The sequence below is a fragment of the Capra hircus genome, chromosome 20, assembly GCF_001704415.2.
Source record: "Capra hircus breed San Clemente chromosome 20, ASM170441v1, whole genome shotgun sequence".
NCBI lineage: Eukaryota > Metazoa > Chordata > Mammalia > Artiodactyla > Bovidae > Capra > Capra hircus.
In genome coordinates, this window is record NC_030827.1 from 8,667,282 (window position 1) to 8,690,136 (window position 22,855).

The 22,855-nt window shown below is 37.3% G+C and overlaps 1 protein-coding gene across 1 annotated transcript in view; it reads right to left on the reverse strand.

The window, feature by feature from the left end:
- Window positions 1-22,855, reverse strand: part of FCHO2 (FCH domain only 2) — a 119,381-nt gene that overhangs the window by 91,990 nt on the left and 4,536 nt on the right. The window contains exon 2 of the mRNA XM_005694563.2: window positions 7,551-7,642. Coding sequence (XP_005694620.1) covers window positions 7,551-7,642 — 92 coding nt within the window. The remainder of the gene's footprint in view (window positions 1-7,550; window positions 7,643-22,855) is intronic.

Below are 22,855 nucleotides of genomic sequence, written 5' to 3' on the forward strand. Positions count from 1 at the left end.
TAGTTGGTCTTATCTTTAATTTACCTTCATTTAAGAAACTTTTTATTATGAACACTTTCAAACATGTATGAAGCTTACTCAGAAGCTAGGATCTTAATATAGTGAACTTCCATGTGCAACCTCTGTGCTTCAGCACGGTTAAACCATAGCCAGGTTTGTTCTATCTATTCCATGCCACTACTACTGAACTGTTATAAAGCAGATCTCAGACTCAAAGACGTTGCATTTCATCCATTAGCATTTCAGATGTGTCTGTGAAAGATAAGGGCAATTTCAAAAACAGAACCACAGTATGTTACCTTATCTAAAAATATAGTATTAGTTCTCCAATGTCACCAGATCGCCAGTCAGTGCTCAGTTTTCCTCAACTGTCCTATACACACACAGTACATGTAATTGATTTTTCCAGTCAGGACCACAGCAAGATTTATACATTGTTTAACTGATGTGATTTCTGAGTCTCTTTATCTGTAGCTTTCCTCACCCTTTCCTTACTGTTTTTTTTGATGTTGAAGGAACCAAATTATTTGTTCTGTAGAGGGTCCCACATCCTAGAACATGCTAATTGCATATTCATAGTTTTAACGTTTTCCTTTTCCCTAATATTTCATGTTTGAAAGTGTCCATAACAAAAAGTTTCTTAAATGAAGATAAATTAAAGATATGACCAACAAAAACTAAGAATTTATCACCAGAAAATCCACATTAAGGGGTATTAAAAGATGTTTTTTAAAAAGAAGAAAAGCGATCCAGGACAAAAGCACCAGAGGAAAAGTAAAATAACAAATCTAAAAAATGACTATACAAAACATATAAAAAACATAACCACCTGACTTGAACAAGTGAACTAGATATTTAAAATATTTAATTATCATTAATTTTGTTACCTGGGTAATATTATTGTCCTCTAAATCATTAGCTGTTAGAGATACATACATAAGTATCTATGGACACTTACACATAAGTGTCTATGGACAGGTAGTAATTTGAGGTCAGAGAACTGTTTTAAACAGGACTGTAAAAATACTAAAAACTGTTGAAACGAGTTCATTACTTAGTGGTTTATAATAAAAAGCTAAAGAAATACACACAAAAATGACATATAAGTATACATTTCCATAATAAAAAGTGTTTTAAAAATAGAAAACGTTTAATTTCCAGAGTAAAAAATTAAACACACGTACTCACTAATGGAAGATGAAGCATCTAAGTCAGGAGGTGGTAGTGTTCTCAGGTTCCTGCATTTCAGGAAGATCATAAAAGTAGCAATTATTACTAGAAATTAATATATCAAGGAAGTATGTTACTATCTCTAGATTAACCACTAAAAAACGAGGCTATTAATTCTAAGGTGAGAGAAGAAAAAAATGTAATAGAATAAAAAATATTTAAGGCCAAAAGATAAGAAAGAGAAGGACAAAATATGAAACAAGTAAGATAAACAGAAAAAAATATTAAAATAGTAAAGAGGTTGGCAAACTGCAGCACCATCAGCAAATCTGGCCAATTGTTTGTTTTCATAACTAAAGTTTATTAGAACACATCCGTACTCATTTATTTACATGTTGGTCATAGCTGCTTTTGTATTAAAGAACAGAGGGACTTCCCAGGTGGTCCAGTGGCTAAGACTCTTGAGCTCCCAATGCAGGGGGCCTGGACTGGATCCCTGGTGAGCAAACTAGATCCGACATGCCACAACTAAAACCCAGTGCAGGCAAACAAATACATACATTAAAACAACAACAACAACAAACACTAGAGCTGAATAGCTGCAACAGACACCAAATCAAACAAAAAGCCTTTACACAGAAAGTCTGACAGCCTCTGACACAACAAATTTGAGCCTAAATATATCTGGAAATACACTGATGTAAAGGACTAAATGATCCAATTGAAGAATAAAGATTGTGAAAATGGCTTTAAAAACTAACGAGAAACACATCTACACCACAACAATACAGGTAAAGAAAAAAATACAAATATCACGCAAATACTAACTAAATGCAAAAAGATGAAACTTTAAATAAAGAAGACTTCAACACAAAAAAACACTGCTAGAGATATAATAGGACACTTTAGAATGAATTTTTTTTTTAAGTTCAATTTACCTGAAGATGTACTAGTTCTAAATTTCTATCCATACAGCCCCAAATATACAAAGTAAAAAGTGGCAGAACTACATAGATGAACATTCATAATCTACATATGAGATTTTCAAAACAGCTCTTTCAGAAACTGATAAAATGAGCAGGATTAAGAAAACAAAAAACAATGAGAATATATTAGAATTGGAAGAGCAGAATTCACAAATTTACCATAATATATAGAGAACTTGATATCCAGCAAATGCAAAATACTTTCAGGTAGGTAAAAATATTTACTAAAATTGACTCTATCCTGGTCCATAAATCAAGTGTCAACAAATTTCAAAACACTGAAATCATACAGAGTATGTTCTCTAACCACAATGCAATTAAGCTTGAAAAAGAAAAAATTTACCCTTAAAAATGAATACATATTTGGAAATTAAGAAATACACTTCTGAATAACCCACAGAGGTAAGAAAGAAAACACAATGAAACTTTAAATATATATTTAAACAAAGTACAACGAAAATCCTATTTCTCAAAAATAATAGAGTACAACAAAAGCAAGGCTTGAGGGAAATACACAGAGTTAAATGAATATATCAGGAAAGAAAAAAATTGAAAATTATTAAGTTAAGCATCCATTCCCCAAAATTTAGCAATAGAACAGCAAATTGAACACAAAGTTTAAGGAAATAAAGAATAGAAGTTAACAAAACAGAAAATATATAAAAAGAGATCAGCAAAGTTAATAACTGGTTCTTCATAAAAACTATTAAAACCAACAAACATCCAATGAGACTGATCATGAAAAAAGGGAGAAGACACAAATAACCAGTATCGGGAGTAAAAAGTAAGACATCAGTATAGATCCTGTAGACAATTTTAAAAGTTCTCTAAAGAATATAAGAAAAACTTTTTGCCAATATATTTGAAAATTTACACAAGGGAAAACTCCTTAAAGTACAACTTACCAAACTCAATATCTGAATAGTCCTGTAACTATTTTAAAAATTATATACATGATTTAAAACTTTCCTACAAAGACAATTTCAAGCCCAGGTGGTTTTACCAGCAAATTCTATAAAACACATAAGGAAGAAACTACACTCTTCCACAAATTTTTTCCAGAGAATACAAAAACAAGGAATACACCCCAACTCATTTTATGATGCCAACACATCTTAATTAGCAAAACCTAAGAAGGACATTTAGAGAAAGGAAATTTCCAGGTCAATCTCACTCATAAATATAGATGCAAAAATACAAAATAAAATAGCAGCAAACAGCTCTACTAATGTATAAAAATGATTAATACATCTCCACTAAATTTGGCTTACATCAGGACTGGAAAGTTCAAAATTCAATGTAATTCAGATTAACAAAAGAAATAAAAACAAAGAAAACATCCATTCATGATTTTCTTGAAAAGGAAAACAAAAGCCTTACAAAACAACAAGTAGAATTTCCACAATCTGACGGACAGTAGGGAGCAGCACTGGAATAAGTATCTGAGTGTGACACGGGCCTGGAGACAAGGCTAGGGCGCCTCTCATCCCCGTCTCTGCTCAGCACCGCACTGGAGGTGTATGCCAGCGCAACAAGAGACCGAAGAAAACGTGCACAGGTTAAAAACCCAGAAGCAGACTGTCATTTTCACAAGGCGACGGAACACACAGAAAATCCAAAAGAATCTACAGATAAATAAAACTGCCAGAATAAGTAAGAACTCCCAGGCTGCTGGACATAAAAATCAAAATATAAAACTCAAGCATGTTTATGCAAATCTGCAACAAATAACTGACAAATTGCTTTTATCTAGAATATATAAGAATTTTTTTCAATGTATTTTTTAAAAGGAAAGAAAAACCAGAAAAATAGGCAAAAGATGAACAGATACTTCATTAAAGAAAACATGCCAATTATATATGTAAGGATGTTCAATTTCATTATTCATCAGGGACATACAAGTTAAAACCACAATGAGTACTACTTATCAGTATGGCTCAAATAAAAGGATAGATAAAACCAAGTGTTGCTGAGGACACAGAGCAGCTGGAACTCTCCAACAAGGCTGCTGCTGCTGTAAATTGGTTCAACCACCTTGGAAAATTCTTTGGCATTATCTATTAGAGTTGAACATACATATACTCTGAGACTTGGCAATTCTACTCCAGGGTAAATGAAAGTGAAATTGAAAGCATCAGTCGCTCAGGCATGTCCTACTCTTTGTGACCCCATGGGGTGTAGCCCACCAGGCTCCTCTGTCCATGGAATCCTGTTAAATTCTACGCCAGGATAATTAACTAATATAAATATATGTACACTGAGACACATGTTCAAGAATATTCAAAGCAGTATTACTTGTAACAGCAAAAACCTGGAAACATCCCAAATGTCTGTCAAGAGTAATAGATAAATACATTCAGTATATTTACATAATTTGAAATTAAACAGCATTATAAATAAATTCAACAAAAAGGAATCTCACAACAGTGCTGAATAACAGAAGTCAGAAAAAATACCTTCTACAGAATTAATTGAAAGTTCAAAAAATAGGCATAACTTACTTCCTTTGACAGATAAAATTACCATATATCCATAAATGGAACACTACTCAATAGCAAAGAATAAATTAGTGATGCATGCAACAACATGGACCAATCTCAAAATAATTATACTGAGTGAAAGCACTGGACAACTAAGTATATCCTACATGATTCCATTCAGATAAAATACTAGAAAATGCAAACTAACCCAAGTATCAAAAGCAAACTAGTATTAGCTTATGGATGGCAGGGTGGGGAGAGAAGGAAGGAATTACCAAGGAAAGATAAATATGTTTACTATCTTGTTTGTGGTGATGGTCATGAGTATATGTATATGTCAAAATGTATCGAACTCTACGCTTTTAAATATATGCAATATATTGTGCGTCAATTATACCTCAATAAAGCTGTAGGGAGGGAGGGAGAGAAGGAAAAGAAAGAAAGGAGCAAAGGAGAAAGGAAAGAGAAAGGAAGGAATCATGGAAGAGGGGAGGAAGGAATTACAAGGGCATGAGAGAAAGAAAGTCTGAATGATTGGCTTTAGAAGTTATTTACCCTTTCTGGGCCCCAGTTGTCTTACCTATAAAATGAAACTTAGAGTTTCCACAGTTAAATGAGATAGTGTATGCAAATCCTTGGGCTTCCCAGGTGGCGCTAGTGGTAAAGAACTCGCCTGCCAGTGCAGGAGATGTAAAAAAGGCAGGTTCCATCCCTGGGTTGGGAAGATCTCTGGAGGAGGGCAGTTACACACTCCAGTATTCTTGCTGGGAGAACCCCATGGACAGAGGAACCGGGCAGGCTGACAAAGACCCTATTAAGTACATAGGGTCGCAAAGAGTCGGACACGACCGAAGTGACTTAGGACACACACACACACACACACAAATTCTTAGTGGATAGCATATGTCTGTGTGCATATCGTTTCTTCTTTTCCTTCTCATTCACTCCTTCAAGAAATATGAGTATCCAGTTGTTTCAGGCTCTCTGCTAGGCACTGGGATACAACAGAATATTGTATACTGTTTCCCTTACAGGAGAACATAGAAACAAGTAAGAAAAGAAAGAAATTACAACATTTTTTGAATACTATAAAGAGATATGTGATCTTGAGAGAGATTATAAAAGGTGATTTTGACCTAGTCAAAGAGATTAGGAAAGGCATTCCTGGAAAGGTGAGTATTAATACATTGCTGACCTCTAAGGTCAGTACGTATAAATAAGGACAAAGCATACATAAAACTTCGATTGATAAAAGCCTGTCAATAAAATAGCCAATGTTTCTAGAGAGGAAAAAGGAGTCTAAATAAACATAAGTCTGGTGTGAGCTAAGTTTGAAAGGCAATCTGGGGTCATATCATGTAGGCCTCCTAAGAGCAATGGGAAGCCTCTGAAGTGGTTTCCACAGAAATAACAAACTGAACTTTGAAAGACGTCACTTTGAACTTTCAAACTGTAGTCTGAAAAAGACACCTCCAATTGCAGTACAGAGAATAAATTGCAGGAGAATAATAATGAATGTAGAGAGGACAGTTAGGCACTACTGCTACAGTCCAGGCAACAATGATGATACCTTGGATCAGGACAGTGCTATTAGAAATGCATTCTATCAAAAAATGTTTCCTGAGGGCCTGCCAAGGCCAAGCTCTATCCTAAGTGCAGGACAATGAATAAGCAAAAAAGAAAAAAAAAACAAAACCCTGTTCTTGTGGGGTTTATATTCTAGTGGGGAGAGACAGGCTAAATAAGTAAAATATCACTCATATCAGGTGGCTATTAAGTGCTATGGAGAAAAATAAAGCAGCAGCGGTCAGGTGAAGGAAGTGTTTTCTCAATGCCCACAGAAACATTCATGGGTCAGATTCTGAACAAAGAAGGATGACCCAGGAGTCCTGGACTTCTTATAGTAACTGACACAAACAGGACTAAAAGGCATAATTACAACTGCCCTGTTGGTAGCAAGGTAGATAATTATAGTAGCGATGTAAGTGCTGGCCGAGATGGAGGCTAGAGGATGGGCCAGGAGATGCAGAGTTCCACTGTCCCTCCTTTTACTTTCTAGTGATGGAAAGTGTGTCAGTAAGGGACAGCTTTATCCACAGCACTTAGGGCTTATGGTCCCCCTTTCAACTGCAGCAGAAAGGTGGAAGTCAAAGAGGATTTGTCTAATGTTACCTAGTTCCTCAATTGCTACAAGTTGATAAACTCCAAGGCAGAAGCTGAATCCTTATCGCCACATTCCCCGACACACAGCAGATGTGGGATGTATATGGAAAGAATAAATGAATGGCATATTGTATCTAAAGGCAACATATCCCTGTATTAGCAAGGAAAACATTTTAAATGTGTTCACATAAAGATTACCAAGTAGGACCAGCCACAAAATAGCCTTAATCAAATTAAATTATGCTGATACTAACAGTTTTTAATTGACTATTATATGCTAAGCGTATTAAATAAAACTATGTTTTATAAATCTGCACAATCTAAAAACACATAACTAAGGATTTTTAAAAATAAAAGTCATAAAACTATATATAGCTAAATGACAAATTCAGAAAACTTAAGTCTTTTCAAGTTATTGTAGTATGTTTAATGACATACTTGTTTAAAGAAACAGTAATTCTCACCCTACAAAATTCCTGTTTTATCACCTTGATAGCATATTTAATAAGAAATATATAGATAATATTCTCAAGCAGTGATCTGCAAACCACTCAATGCCACTGAGAGCCACTACTTAGCCCGCAGTGTATAGATGACAGAGAACCACTACTTTAAAGTGTAAAGAGTATACTTTTTTAAAAGAGTAGTTGATTACTTTTGTTCAAATCCAACTAAAAATTTTCTCAATTATTCATATTCTGAAATGTTTCTCAATGATGAATTACTAAATGACTTATTAAAAAATACATACCTTTCTCTTACAAAATCTGCTAGTTCTTTTGTCGATATCTGTCCATGTTTCATATTATGGTAAAGGACATCAAAGCCACTATTCTTTTCCCCCTAAAATTTAAAAAGATTTTTAGTTTAACAAAAGAGATCAAAATTACTTAAGCAAAACTACTATGCAATTCCAATGTTCAAATGAACTGTTTTCCTTAAGTTAAGCATTGCTCCTCGCTGTATAATTTTAAACTGTATCAAAGGAATACTATAGCCTTTGATAAACTGTACATTACATACACATATATACACAACATACATATACACACTCTATAATCACTATTAAGCACATATTAATGAAACACATTTGAAATTAAAAAAAATGCAGTGTGATTTAGGACTTTATTTTCTTGGGGTCCAAAATCACTGCAGATGGTGAATGCAGCCATGAAATTAAGAGAGGCTTGCTCCTTGGAAGAAAAGCTATGACCAACCTAGACAGCATATTAAAAAGTAGAGACATTACTTTGCTGACAAATGTCTGTCTGGGCAAAGCTATGGTTTTTCCAGTAGTCATGTATGGATGTGAGAGTTGGACCATAAAAAAACCTGAGCACCAAAGAACTGATGCTTTTGAACTGTGGTGTTGAAGAAGACTCTTGAGAGTCCCTTGGACTCAAACCAGTCAATCCTAAAGGAAATTAATACTGAATATTCATTGGAAGGACAGATGATGAAGCTGAAACTCCAATAATTTTGCCACCTGATACTGACTCATTAGAAAAGACCCAGACGCTGGGAAAGATTGAAGCCAGGATGAGAAGGGGATGATAGAGGATGAGATGGTTGGATGGTATCACCGACTCAATGGGCATGAGTTTGAGCAAGCTCTGGGAGTTGGTGATGGACAGGGAAGCCTGGCGTGCTTTAGTGCATGGGGTCGCAAAGAGGCGGACACAACTGAGCAACTGAACTGAACTGAACTGAATTTAGGAAAGATAAACATGGACCATTACTAAATCCCATGTCAATCCCTTTACCTATATTGACGGATTCCTGATTATTTAACTCAGAGTCTACACTTTAAAATAACTAAATCTTGATTTTTGAGTCAAAACAGCATTTACTAATCACATAAGCACTAAATACCACAAAGCACTTTATAATCGCTAATATAAGCCTTTCAGTAAACTTGAGATATGAGAAAGGAGGTAAAACTCTAATAAAAGAGCAGTAACAGACTACTGGCTGTGTGTTAGTCACTCAGTTGTGTCTCTTTGCAACCCCATGACCTCAACTAACGGAAAATTAACAGAACCAGACTATTATAGAACCCTAGAAAATCTCAGAGCCATTTAATCCAATACAAATTTAAATTAGCGAGCAATAACAAAGAAAACATTAGAAATAGAGATTTTATGGGTGAAATGAAAGAGTATAAACTAAGTTCAACAACTCTTTTTACGATCAGCAGTTTTAGTTTTTCTTTAGTGATCAAGTCCCTGGGTCGGGAAGATCTCCTGGAGAAGGAAATGGCAACCCACTCCAGTATTCTTGCCTGGAAAATCCCATGGACGGAGGAGCCTGGTAGGCTACACTCCATGTGGTTGCAAAGAATCGGACACGACTGAGCGACTTCACTTCACTTCACTTAGTGATAAGAAGAAGAAGTGAACATATTTGTTGGAAACAGAAAGCAACGCCAAAAGCAAGTATTATGCAATCTGAGACTTAGTTTTCCACAGTTCAACAAAAACAGGAAACATATTATAGACACTTCCGGCTATTTTGAAGTGATTCCTAATAAACCTGTCAGCTAGCATAGCAAGTAATCAGACTGTTACATATACAAAAAATTAAAATATATGTAATGAGGTAATACAAACAATATCCCTAGCATTCTGAACATCCATTTCCATTTTATCAAGGATATAAAACTACAGTCTCCTATAAATTTGCTGCTGCTGCTGCTAAGTCGCTTCAGTCGTGTCCAACTCTGTGCGACCCCACGGACTGCAGTCTATCAGGCTCCTCCATCCATGGGATTTTCCAGGCAAGAGTACTGGAGTGGAGTGCCATTTTCTTCTCCAGTTCTCCTATAAATCTAAACACATCCATTTTTGCTTCTGTAATTTTTCACATTTAAAATAAATTATGATCTAACTTTAGTTCTTTACTTTCTCTGGGTTTTTCATGCAAATTTATCCCAGCCAAAATAATATTCTCTGAGGTAACCATTATCTCTAGTCTATAGCAAGCAAAAAAAGCAACATGAAGATTAGTAAATAAAATTACAGACAAAATAATCAAGAACCTGAAATCTCCAAGATTGGAGATTTACCTGAATATACTACAGAAACTACAAATAATTAAACTATCCACCAACTCCCATAATATAGTCATGAACCCTGAAAGAAAAACAAATCTGAAATCTAAAATCATGAAATCCACAGTCTGGAGCTCTCAGTCCCCAAAAATCTTCCCTGACAACTGCCAGTTCTCACTGGCACATAATTCTAAGTCAGGTTCCCAATGTGTGTTATGCATATTCATTGCTGCTGCTAAGTCACGTCAGTCGTGTCCGACTCTGTGCGACCCCAGACATGGCAGCCCACCAGGCTCCCCCATCCCTGGGATTCTCCAGGCAAGAACACTGGAGTGGGTTGCCATTTCCTTCTCCAATGCAGGAAAGTGAAAAGTGAAAGTGAAGTCGCTCAGTGGTTATGCATATTCAAATTAGAAATAAGCTGGTGCTATGCTGTGCTCAGTCACGTCTAACTCTTTGCAACCTACGGACTATAGACTGCCAGGCTCCTCTGTCCACAGGACTCTCCAGGCAAGAATATTGGAGTGGGTTGCCTTGCTCTCCTTCAGGGGATCTTCCCCACCCAGGAATCAAACCCGTATCTCTGGTGTCTCTTGCACTGCAGGCAGGTTCTTTACCCACTGAGCCACCTGGGAAGCCCACTCACTCATTTGATGCTCTAAAAAGTGTAAAAACGCCCGATTCTAGGCACCGTTTTCTTAATTTCACAAACCTGTTAACACAAATATTTAATCGATCATTAACTTTTCTTTGGTAAAACTAAGCAAAAATTTTAATACTTCAAGTGGCTCTATCTCCACACACACACACAAATATACATGTATCTTAAAGAGAAGTGTTCAAAGGTAAGTACCAAAAAAGAACCCAAGCCTACTATTACCTTATCAAAACTTGCTTTATAGCTTTTGATAAGAGATGACAGTGTATTACATACACACACATCTATACACAGGTGAAATACAGCAGGAGACAGAGCACTAGAGCTCAGGGCTAGACATGTGTGGCCGCAGTATCTTCACCTGAAAAAAACTGGAAATTCTGGGGAGATGGGGAAGACCACTCTTGAAACTAGCAATCCTAACTCATAATTCTGTCACCATTTGAGATTAACCAGTTTTCTTAAAACTACAAGTACTTCCATGCAAGTTCTAATTAATCTTTTAATAGCTGCCAACAGTCCATTCTGAAGGAGATCAGCCCTGGGTGTTCTTTGGAAGGAATGATGCTAAAGCTGAAATTCCAGTACTTTGGTCACCTCATGTGAAGACTTGACTCATTGGAAATGACTCTGATGCTGGGAGGGATTGGGGACAGGAGGAGGAGGGGATGACAGAGGATGAGATGGCTGGATGGCATCACCAACTCGAAGGACGTGAGTCTGAGTGAACTCCGGGAGTTGGTAATGGACAGGGAGGCCTGGCGTGCTGCGATTCATGGGGTCACAAAGAGTCGGACACGACTGAGCGACTGAACTGAACTGAATGTTTTTATTCTAATTCAAAGACAAGTAAAATAACAAGAAATATTTCTGAATTACATACCCATTTTATCATCTTAGACCTTGAAGTGGGTATGTTCCTATAATTTCCTTTAATTTTTCTTTTATATTGGGATATAATTGATTTACAATGCTGTGTTAGTTTCAGGTGTATAGCAAAGTGATTCAGTTACACATACATATATACACATTCTGTTTCAGATTATTTTCCCATATAGGTTATTACAGAATACTGAATAAAGTTCCCAGTGCTATACAGTAGGTCCCTGTTGATTATTTTATATGCAGTAGTATGTACACGTTAATCCCAAATCCAATTTATCCCCATCAAGGACCATTTCCCTTTGGTAGTATGTTTTTTTTCCAACACACAAAAAAATTTATCTTAACATATTCTGTTAACTCAAGCAAGCAGAGCTTGCGTTTTCTTAGCTAACTACAAATACACAAATGTACAAGCAAATAGACAACAGTTTTATTATCAAGTAGAATTATAACTAAAGGTGTTTTCTGGTCTTCAGTATTTCACTAAAACTGTAAATTTTCATGCCCTTTGCCCAGCAATTCCACAGTTAGAAATCTATACCACAAAAACACACATACAAAGATAAATGTGGGAAAATATTCACTGCAGTACTGTTTGTAATTGTGAAAAAACAGAACTCAAAAACATCCATTAACATTACTACTTAAACAAATGATAGCATATCCGACAATGAAATATAGTGTTTTCTAATTGCATTAAAAACTTGCAGTCGAATATTAAGTATTAATCTCTTAAATCTGCCCAGATATACATAATGTAAGTGAGAAAAAAAAAGCATGATGCAATTATTCATAAAAGCCAAAAATAATCTAATGTTGGGAACAACCTAAATGTCTCAAATTGATGAATGGAGAGACAAAATGAGGTAGAGTCACACAATGGAATACATATCAGCAATAAAAATTAACAAACACTGACACATAGGACCTTATGGATCAACCTCATAAGCACTTTACTAAGTGAAAGCCAGACACAAGAGACTATATATTGTATGATTCCATTTATACAAAATGTAAGACCAGGCAAATCTACAGAGTTGAGGGTAGAAAAGAGTATTAACTGTTAAGCGGGCATAATCTAATCACTGGGAGGATAAACATGTTCTAAAATTGATAACGGCTGCACCATTCAGTAAAGTTACTAAAAATCAATGAATTGCACGCTTATATTGGGTAGATTTTATGATATATAAAATATGCTCCAATAAAACCTTTTTTTAAAAAGCAAGCTGTAAAACAGTACATGTAGAATTTGATTTTCATTGAAAAAATTAACAGGCTGCACACATGCACGGTCACTCTCTAAATCGTGTGTGACTCTGCAACCCTCTGGACTGTAGCCTGCCAGACTCCTCTGTGCTTGGATTTCCCGGGCATGCATACTGCAGCGAGTTGCCATTTACTCCTCCAGGGAATCTTCCTGACCCACGGATTGAACCCAGATCTCCTGCACTGGCAGGCGACTCTTTCCTACTGAGCCATCCAGGAAGCCCAACAGGCTGCATATATGCATGCAAAAAGAATCTAAGCTATTAACAGCAAATTATTCTGGAAACTGGAATAATGAGCACAGATTAACTTTGTAATAAACAAGTCGAGTCTTTAATACAGAAGCAGTAGAGTTAAAAGCCAAGGTGATACGCAGTTTTAAATGCAATTTTCTGCCAGGTATGTTACAATTGTTGATATAAAATCTTGATTATCAACAGCCAGTTTTTCCCTTCTTCTCAAAGTTTTATTCTTTTTTAGTAACAATTTCATTGTGATATAATTCACACACGATACAAAATTTTTAAAGTATACAATGCAAAAAATGTCGGTGTATTTACAGAGTTATAACACCACTACTGCACCACTACTGCAGTCAATTTTAGAACCCCAGAAAGAAATTCAAATCCAAGCAGCTAAGTTTTAAGAGAAGGTATTCACTCATCAGTGATGAGCTTTACTTTCAATTGTTTTTTTTAATTTATTTATAATTGGAGGATAATTGCTTTACAATATTTTGTCGGTTTCCACCATATCATCAACATGAATCAGCCACAGATATACATATGTCCCCTCCCTTTTGACCCTCCCGCCACCTCCCACCCCATCCCACTCCTCTAGGCTGTCACAGAGCAGGTCTGAGCTCCATCACACAGCAAATTCCCTCTGGCTGCCTGTTTTACATATGGTGAAGTGAAGTCGCTCAGTCATGTCCGACTCTTTGCGACCCCATGGACTGTAACTTATCAGGCTCATCTGTCCATGGGATTTTCCAGGCAAGAGTACTGGAGTGGATTGCCGTTTCCTTCTCCAGCAGATCTTCCCGACCCAGGGATCGAACCCAGGTCTCCCGCATTGTAGACAGATGCTTTACCATCTGAGCCACCAGGGAAGTTGGTAATGGATATGTTTCCATGCTACTTGTCAATCCATCCCACCTTCTCCTTCCCTCACTGTGTCTTTGTCGGTAGTTCAATCAACATATAAGAAAATACCTATGTCCCCAAAAACAAATCAGTACACTAATGTATATCAAATGCTTATAATGTTTGTAATGTTTAGAGTAGCATTATTCATAATAATCAAAAGATGGAAACAACCCAAACGTCCATCAACTAACAAATGGATAAGCAATGTGATATACCCATGCACTGGAATATGATTCAGCCACAAAAGAAATGAAATACTGATACATGCTATAGTATTGATGAACCTTGAAAACATTATGCTAAGAGAAAGAAGCTAGTCTATATGATTCCACTTTCATTTAAGGCCAGAAGAGAGAAACAAAGTAGATTAGTGCGTTTCTTGAGGCGGGGTGAGGATGAGACAGGGTTGATAAAAGGTACAGGATTTCTTTTTGAGGTAATTTAAATTTGACTGTGATGATGGTTTACAAATATCTGTGAACACTACCAAAACAATGAAACTGTATATTTCAAATGAAAAACTGTATGGTACACAAAATATACTTCAATAAAGTTGTCTAAAAAACTAAACAACGAAGGGAAATGAAAGCAGCTCAGTCGTGTCGGACTCTTTGTGACCCCATTGACTGCAGCCAGCCAGGCCCTTCTGTCCATGCAGTTCTCCAGGCAAGAATACTAGAGTGGGTAGCCATTCCTTTCTCCAGGAGATCTTCCCAATCCAGGAATCAAACCCCAGTCTCCCACATTGCAGGCGGATTCTTTAAGACCTGAACCACCAGTGAAGCCCAACTAAATAATAGTTTATCAATATTATTGATAATCAATTCTAGCAGGGAAATTTTCAGTATTAACTGACAAGAACAGCTACTAACACCATTGCTGATCCAAGGACAACTACAATGAAGGCTCAGACTGAGAGAGGATCTTTTCTCTGCCAATCTCAATGCATGCTGCAAAGAGGTAACATTTTCATAGAAAGTCCCCCTGAATGTGCCCAGGGTAAATAAAATTTTGTCATAATCCAATACAAACAGGTGTAAAAATCTTTTTAAAAATTCCTAATATGAAGTGGGAAAAAGTTTCATTATCCTTTAAAGATGGAAGTCTACAATCATACAGATCCTTTCAGTTCAGTTCAGTCACTCAGTCATGTCCAACTCTTTGCGATCCCATGGACTGCAGCATGCCAGGAGGCCTCCCTGTCCATTACCAACTCCCAGAGTTTACCCAAACTCATGTCCATTGAGTCGGTGATGCCATCCAACCATCTCATCCTCTGTGGTCCCCTTCTCCTCCTGCCTTCAATCTCTCCCAGCATCAGGGTTTTTTCAAATGAGTCAGCTCTTCACATCAGGTGGCCAAAGTATTGGAGTTTCAGCTTCAGCATCTGTCCTAGCAGATATTCAGGACTGATTTCCTTTAGGATGGACTGGTTGGATCTCCTTGCAGTCCAAGGGACTCTCAAGAGTCTTCTCCAACACCACAGTTCAAAAGCATCAATTCTTCAGCACTCAGCTTTCTTTACTGTCCAACTCTCATATCTATACATGACCACCAGAAAAACCATAGCTTTGACTAGATGGACCTTTGTTAGCAAAGTAGTATCTCTGCTTTTTTTATGCTGTCTAGGTTGGTCATAACTTTTCTTCCAAGAAGTAAGAGTCTTTTCATTTCACAGCTACAGTCACCATCTGCAGTGATTTTGGAGCCCCCCTAAATAAAATCTGCCACTGTTTCCACTGTTTCCTCATCTATTTTCCATGAAATGATGGGAGCAGATGCCATGATCTTAGTTTTCTGAATGTTGCGCTTTAAGCCAACTTTTTCACTCTCCTCTTTCACTTTCATCAAGAGGCTCTTTAGTTCTTCACTTTCTGCCATGAGGGTGGTGTCATCTGCATATCTGAGGTTATTAATATTTCCCCTGGCAATCTTGATCCCAGCTTGTGCTTCTTCTAGCCCAGCATTTCTCATGATGTACTCTGCATATATAAGTTAAATAAGCACGGTGACAATACACAGCCTTGACGTACTCCTTTTCATATTTGGAACCAGTCTGTTGTTCCATGTCCAGTTCTAACTGTTGCTTCTTGACCTGCATACAGATTTCTCAAGAGGCAGATCAGGTGGTTTGATATTCCCATCTCTTTCAGAATTTTCCACAGTTTATCGTGATCCACACAGTCAAAGGCTTTGGCATAGTCAATAAAGCAGAAATAGATGTTTTTCTGGAACTTGCTTTTTTTTTTTTTTTTTTTTAACAGATCCATTAAGAGAAGACCAACTTAGTACCTATCATTTCTTCTAAAGACGCTAATTGAAGTAAGATTCTTGAAATTAACAGTTTGATTTGTATCAGTGCAGATTCCTCCTTTGCATACATATAAAAGCATGCTTCTTTTTAATATAAAAACGAGATCATTTATGCATATTGTTTTATATCTAAATCATCAATTTAAGTGAAATTTAGCCGAAAAGATAACTAAGTTATAAATAGGCCAACAAGTCACTAAAAATGTTCAGATTTTTTTCTGGTCTAATATAGAGTCTTGCGGCTTCCCAGGTGGCTCAGATGGTAAAGAATACGCCTGGAATGCAGGAGACCTGGGTTTGATCCCTGGGTCAAGATCTCCTGGAGAAGGGAATGTTAACCCACTGCAGTATTCTTGACTGGAAAACCCATGGACAGAGGAGCCTGGTGGGCTATAGTCCACAGGGTTGCACAGCGTCGGACACGACTGAGCGACTAAGCATACAACATACAGTCTACAAGTGAGGCAGCCCTGAAATTCCAAGTTAAAATGTTTAAGTCATCAAAGCTAGTTTGGCAACTCAAAACATTCACTTTTCTGGCTGATCTCATAACTATACGCTTTTATTTTTTTAATAGTTACAAAATACAATCAAAATACAAAGTATTTCCACCTGAAGAAAAATGTGCACTGTATTAATAATGCTATGAAACTCCTATCTGAATGAAAATGGAACTGTCAGCATATCTGGGTTTTAGAGGGCCATGGAAAGTAATAATGAAAAAGCACAAAACTGTAAATCCTATAGATTTTAATTGGGCTCTGATACTTCTCCTTCAAAGAACTTTTAAGGGCAACCGTATATTAAACACTAAAATTAAAAACCTGGGTATTCTTCACTTTGGGTAAGTCAAAGAACTAGAAAATAGGCAAAAGATTAAGAGTGCATGCTACATAATCAGGCTATTTATTAAAAAGTTGATTTTACCTAGTTTCCTTTTTAATCAAAAATTTTTTCTGGAAGTTTGAGAAAAGGATCAGGAGGCACTGTCATGTGAACAGCAATTTCATGCCTAAGGTTCCTCTCCACTCTAAACTGCTTCAAAAATGAATGAATATCATCATTTCCAACCTTTCTACATTCTCCCTTTACTCCAGCTCTTACTGACATTTAACAGGTAACCTAGGACAAGTCACTGCAAAACCTAACATTGACTTGTGTTTGATATCATCTCATTTTATTCTGCCTTCTCTGAAAAACATGATGAAACATTAAACTAATTCTGAAGTTTTGTGTTTTTTTATGCTTTGAAGAATGGCCCCTCTAGTGAGGAATTTTCTAGATATTTTTTATAGGAATTCAACAAATATGCCCAACAAATGGCCCTCCAGGGCCATTTCTTTTTTGCCTTGAAAACCACTACGAAAAAAAGAATACATGCACACAGTTTTTCTACAGGTGAACAGGACTTCAACCACAAGTTATAACCTCTACGTATTAAAATTTTCACACAAGATCACTAAAACTATTATGTAGAGCTCTTGGCAAGATATTGTTAAAGCAGAAAACAGTGATTAACATGTAGAATGAGTACTGCTCAGCAGTCAGAACAGTAGTCATTCAAACACATCTGTGATTGGTTGAAAGAAACAAATCTTATTAGGTAAAAAAAAAGTTCATTTTCTCACCCCTCAAATACTCCTCCCATATCTTTTAAATTACAACTCAGCTCTTCCAGTTAGTTAAATCCTTAGGCCATATAAAAAAATATTTTACAGATACAACAAAAACAGCAGAAGCAAATAGTTTTGAGCTAATTCTCTACTGTTTTATATTTCAAATTTTCTGTAGTATTCTGTATATAAATTTGTTTTCATTACTTTCAAAATGAAAAATAAAACAATTTCAGCTTTTTCAAAAACTTCTCAGTCTATGACTGGAAAGACACACAAGGATACCTTCTTAATCTGGCATTTCATTCACATTAATTGGTGGTTTAAATCACCAATCCTCATAATTCATGAACAGAGAAAAACAAAAACTGAAAATAACCTAAATATCCAAAAGGAGAATGCTAAAAATGACATCTTATCTACTCCATGAAACCTATCCTGAAAATATTTTCAAAGAATACTTAATCACGAGAAAAGTGCTTTGATGTTAGTATCATTGAAGCTATCAAGATACAGAAGTATATAGTAGAACTCACTAAGAATTTTGTATTTCCAAAGAAAATCTTGGAACAAAAGGCTATAGGTAATTTTTACTTAGTTATGTCTTTTAACTATCACATAAGCTATAAATAAAAAGGAACACACACACACACCCCCCAAAAAAAGGAAAAGCATCTTCACTGACTGTTGTTATTCAGCCACTCATCGTGTCCTGCTCTTTGCAACGCCACAGACTGCAGCACGCCAGGCTTCCCTGTCCTTCACTCTCTCCCAGAGCTCGCTCAGACTCATGTCCATCGAGTTGGTGATGCCATCCAACCATCTCATCCTCTGTCGTCCCCTTTTCCTCCTGCCTTCAATCCTTCAGGGTCTTTTTCCAATGAGTCAGCTCTTTGCATCAGGGGGCCCAAGTATTAGAGCTTCAGCTTCAGTATCAGTCCTTCCAGCGAATATTTAGGGTTGATTACCTTTAGGATTGGTTTGATCTCCTTGCAGTCCAAGGGACTCTCCAAGAGTCTTTTCCAACACCACAGTTCGAAGGCATCAATTTTCCGGCGCTCAGACTTTTTTATTGCCCAGCTTTGATATCTGTACATGACTACCAGAAAAACCATAGCTTTGACTATATGGACATATGTAGGCAACGTAATGTGTCTGCTTTTTAACATGCTGTCTAGGTTTGTCATAGCTTTCCTTCCAAGGAGCAAGTGTCTTTTAATTCCATGGCTGCAGTCACCATGCACAGTGATTTTGAAGCCCAGGAAAATAAGTCTGTCACTGTTTCCATTGTTTCCCTATCTATTTGCCATAAAGTGATGGGACCAGATGCCACAATTTTAGTTTTTTGAAAGTTGAGTTTTAAGGCAGCTTTTTCACTCTCCTCTTTCATCTTCATCAAGAGGCTCTTTATTCCTCTTCGCTTTTTGCCATAAGGGTGGTGTCATTTGCATACCTGAGGCTACTGATATTTCTCCCAGTAATCCTGACTCCTGCTTGTGCTTCATCTAGCCCAGCATTTTGCATCATGTACTCTGCAAATAAGTTAAATAAGCAAGGTGACAATATACAGCCTTGATGTAATCCTTTCTCAATTTGGAACCAGTCTATTGTTCCATGTCTGGTTCTAACTACTGCTTCTTGACCTGCATATAAGTTTCACAGGAGGTATTAGTGGTCTGGTATTCCCATCTCTTCAGGAATTTTCCACAATTTGGTGTGATCCACACAATCAAAGGCTTTAAGAGTAGTCAATGAAGCAGATGTTTTTCTGGAACTCTCTTGTTTTTCTATGATCCAAAGGATGTTGCCAACTTGATCTCTGGTTCCTCTGGCTTTTCTTAATCCAGCTTGAACATCTGGAAGTTCTTGGTTAACATACTGCTGAAGCCTAGCTTAAAGGATTTTGAGCATTACTCAGCTAGCATGTGAAATGAGTGCAATTGTGCATTAATCTGAACATTCTTTGGCATTGTCCCTCTTTGGGACTGGCATGAAAACTGACCTTTTCCAGTCCTGTGGCCACTGCTGAGTTTTCCAAATTTGCTGGCATAGAGTGCAGCACTTTCACAGCATCATTTTTTAAGATTTGAAAAAGCTTAGCTGGAATTTCATCACCTCCACTAGCTTTGTTTTATAGCGACGTTTCCCAAGGCCCACTTGACTTCACACTCCAGGATGTCTGGCTCTAGGCAAGTGATCACACCATTGTGGTTATCTGCGTGGATCATTAAGATTCAGTGTATTCTTGCCACCTCTTCTAAATGTTTTCTGCTTTTGTTAGGTTCATACCCTTTCCGTACTTTACTGTGCCTATCTTTGCATGAAATGTTCCCTTGGTATCTCTAACTTTCTTGAAGAGATCTTTAGTCTTTCCCATTCTACTGTTTTCCTCTATTTCTTTGCACAGTTCACTTAAAAAGGGCTTTTTTCTCTCTCTTTGCTATTTTCTGGAACTCTGCATTCAGATGGACGTATCTTTCCCTCTTCTTCTTTGCCTTTCGCTTCTCTTCTTTTCTCAGCTATTTTTAAGACCTCCTCAGACAACCATTTTGCCTTCTTGCACTTCTTTTTCTTGGGGATGATTTAACGTCACAAACCTCTGTCCACGGATCTTCAGGCACTCTGTCTATCAGATCTAATCTCTTGAATCTATTTGTTACTTCTCCTGTATACTCATAAGGGATCTGACTTAGGTCATACCTGAATGGCCTAGCAGTTTTCCCTACATTCGTCAACTTAAGTCTGAATTTTGCAATACGGAGTTCATGATATGAGCCAGTCACTGGCTATTAAGCCACTAGTAACTAACACTTCTTATCTAAGGTCCCAGCCACTAATTTGCATTACTTGTATTGTACCTTCCTATCTTTTCCCTCAAGTCAAGCAAACATGCTTGTCATATCTTCCATACATTTCACTCCTGCTATTCCATCACGGAGCATGTGTGATGGAAATGATGGAATCCTGTGCCTCAACTTCATCACACCGTTCACTAATCACTTCCCAATGTAATCCTCTCTGCCTCTGGCCACTGCAGCAATGTTCTCTAGCCTCCTTACCAGCAGATGCACAGAGGAACCCTGAACAACTTAGGTTTGAACTGTGCAGGACCACTTACATGTTTCAATAGCAACTCCTTCAGTACTACTACACGATCAGGGGCTTGGTAAATCCAAGGATGCAGAGTCCCACTACAGACAACCATGGATAGGAAGCATCAGCTACGCAGAGGTCAGCACTCCTAAACCTCATAGTGCTCAAGCTGCTGCTGCTAAGTCACTTCAGTCGTGTCCAACTCTGTGTGACCCCAAAGACGGCAGCTCACCAGGCTCCGCCGTCCCTGAGATTCTCCAGGCAAGAACACTGGAGTGGGTTGCCATTTCCTTCTCCAATGCGTGAAAGTGAAAAGTGAAAGGGAAGTCACTCAGTCGTGTCTGACTCTTCGCGACCCCATGGACTGCAGCCGACCAGGCTCCTCTGTCCATGGGATTTTCCAGGCAAGAGTACTGGAATGGGGTGCCATCACCTTCTCCGATAGTGCTCACGGGTCAACTATAATTATAGGTCTCCATTACTGCCTGGCTTTTGTTTTTCCTCACATCTAACCAATTTTTGCTTATCCCTATGGGCCAGATTTCTACTAAAATTCTCCCAATTCAAATATCTTAATTTTTCCACACTAGATAAATTTATAAAGACAAGCCCTATTCTCCTTTCTGCACAATTTTCCTTGCACTGTATTTCTAGAAAGACTTCCCAGTGCACTTCTGTTATATTGTTCCACAATTATAAAATCAGGATGGATAATCTGAGAAGACACCCTATGACTCAAAAAATTACTTGCTCTCCTCCCAAAACATACGTGTGTTTCCCGGGGAGCCCAGTGGTAAAGAATCCGCCTGCCAGCGCAGGAGACGAGGAGATGCGGGTTCCATCCCCAGGTTGGGAAGAGCCCCTGGGGAAGGAGATGGCAACCCACTCCAGTATTCTTGCCTGGGAAATCCCAGGGACAGAGGACCCTGGTGGGCTACAGCCCATGGGGCCACAAAAGAATTGGACAAACGACTTAGGGACTAAACAACAACAATGTATTTCCAAAGGGCTTATGCTAATCAAACCTGCAGGACGACACAAAGCATACTGTTCTCCCATGCCTTTGTCTAAATGATTTAAGTAGTTCTGAAAGGATTCGAACAATTCAGATTCAGTCTGTAGGGCTGGAAAAGAACCCAGACAGCAAATTTTTATCACTCTGTATCAATTCTCTAAAGTCCTTCCCCTAAATTGAACTAAATCAGTAACAATTTGTTAGTAAATGCAGACTATATTTCTTAGCAAATTTAGTAAAAGGAGACTAAATCAGTAACAATTTCTCAATTTCAACAATAAAGGCAAAAACAAAAAATAAACCACCCTTCCACTCCACCTCCCCCCCAGGAAAAAACCTAAGGGACTGACAATAAAATTCAGTTTCATCTGAAATAATATAATTATATAATAGCTACCTGACAGGTCTACTTGAACCAAGATAGATGAACCTGTAGTTTGAGTTTTCATAGCATGTTGCAGTTGAAAAAAGTTTGGGCATAGATAACTGGCTAACATATAATAACACATTTTAACATATATGCTATTTGCTTGTATATACATAGGTTACCTCTGGAAAGCTACATAAGAAACTGGTAACAGTGAATTGCCTTTTGGGAGATTTTGGTGGGTGGATAAAAGGAGGGAGATCTTATACTACATTCCTTTTTGCACCTGTTAAATACTAAAACATGTAACTATGTTAACATACATATGGAAATATACAAACGTACATCCTTAAAAAATTTTCGTATATCATCTGATGGGATCAGCTCTAACTACAATATTTGTAAATTTCAAGTAACACTATATTCTGGGTTTCTATGGTCACCTCAACTAATTTTCTAAAAATGTATATTTTAAATTTTTCATATGGATAAATAACCCCAAAGAATGTGTATATATGTATGTGGGGGGCGGGGTGCCATTAGTCTCTCATGTAGGATACTAAATTTAGATTAAATAACCAAGCAAAAACACAATAATGGTTTGCATTCCATAGTCCTTATTCATAGCAACTCCAGATTTGTTTTT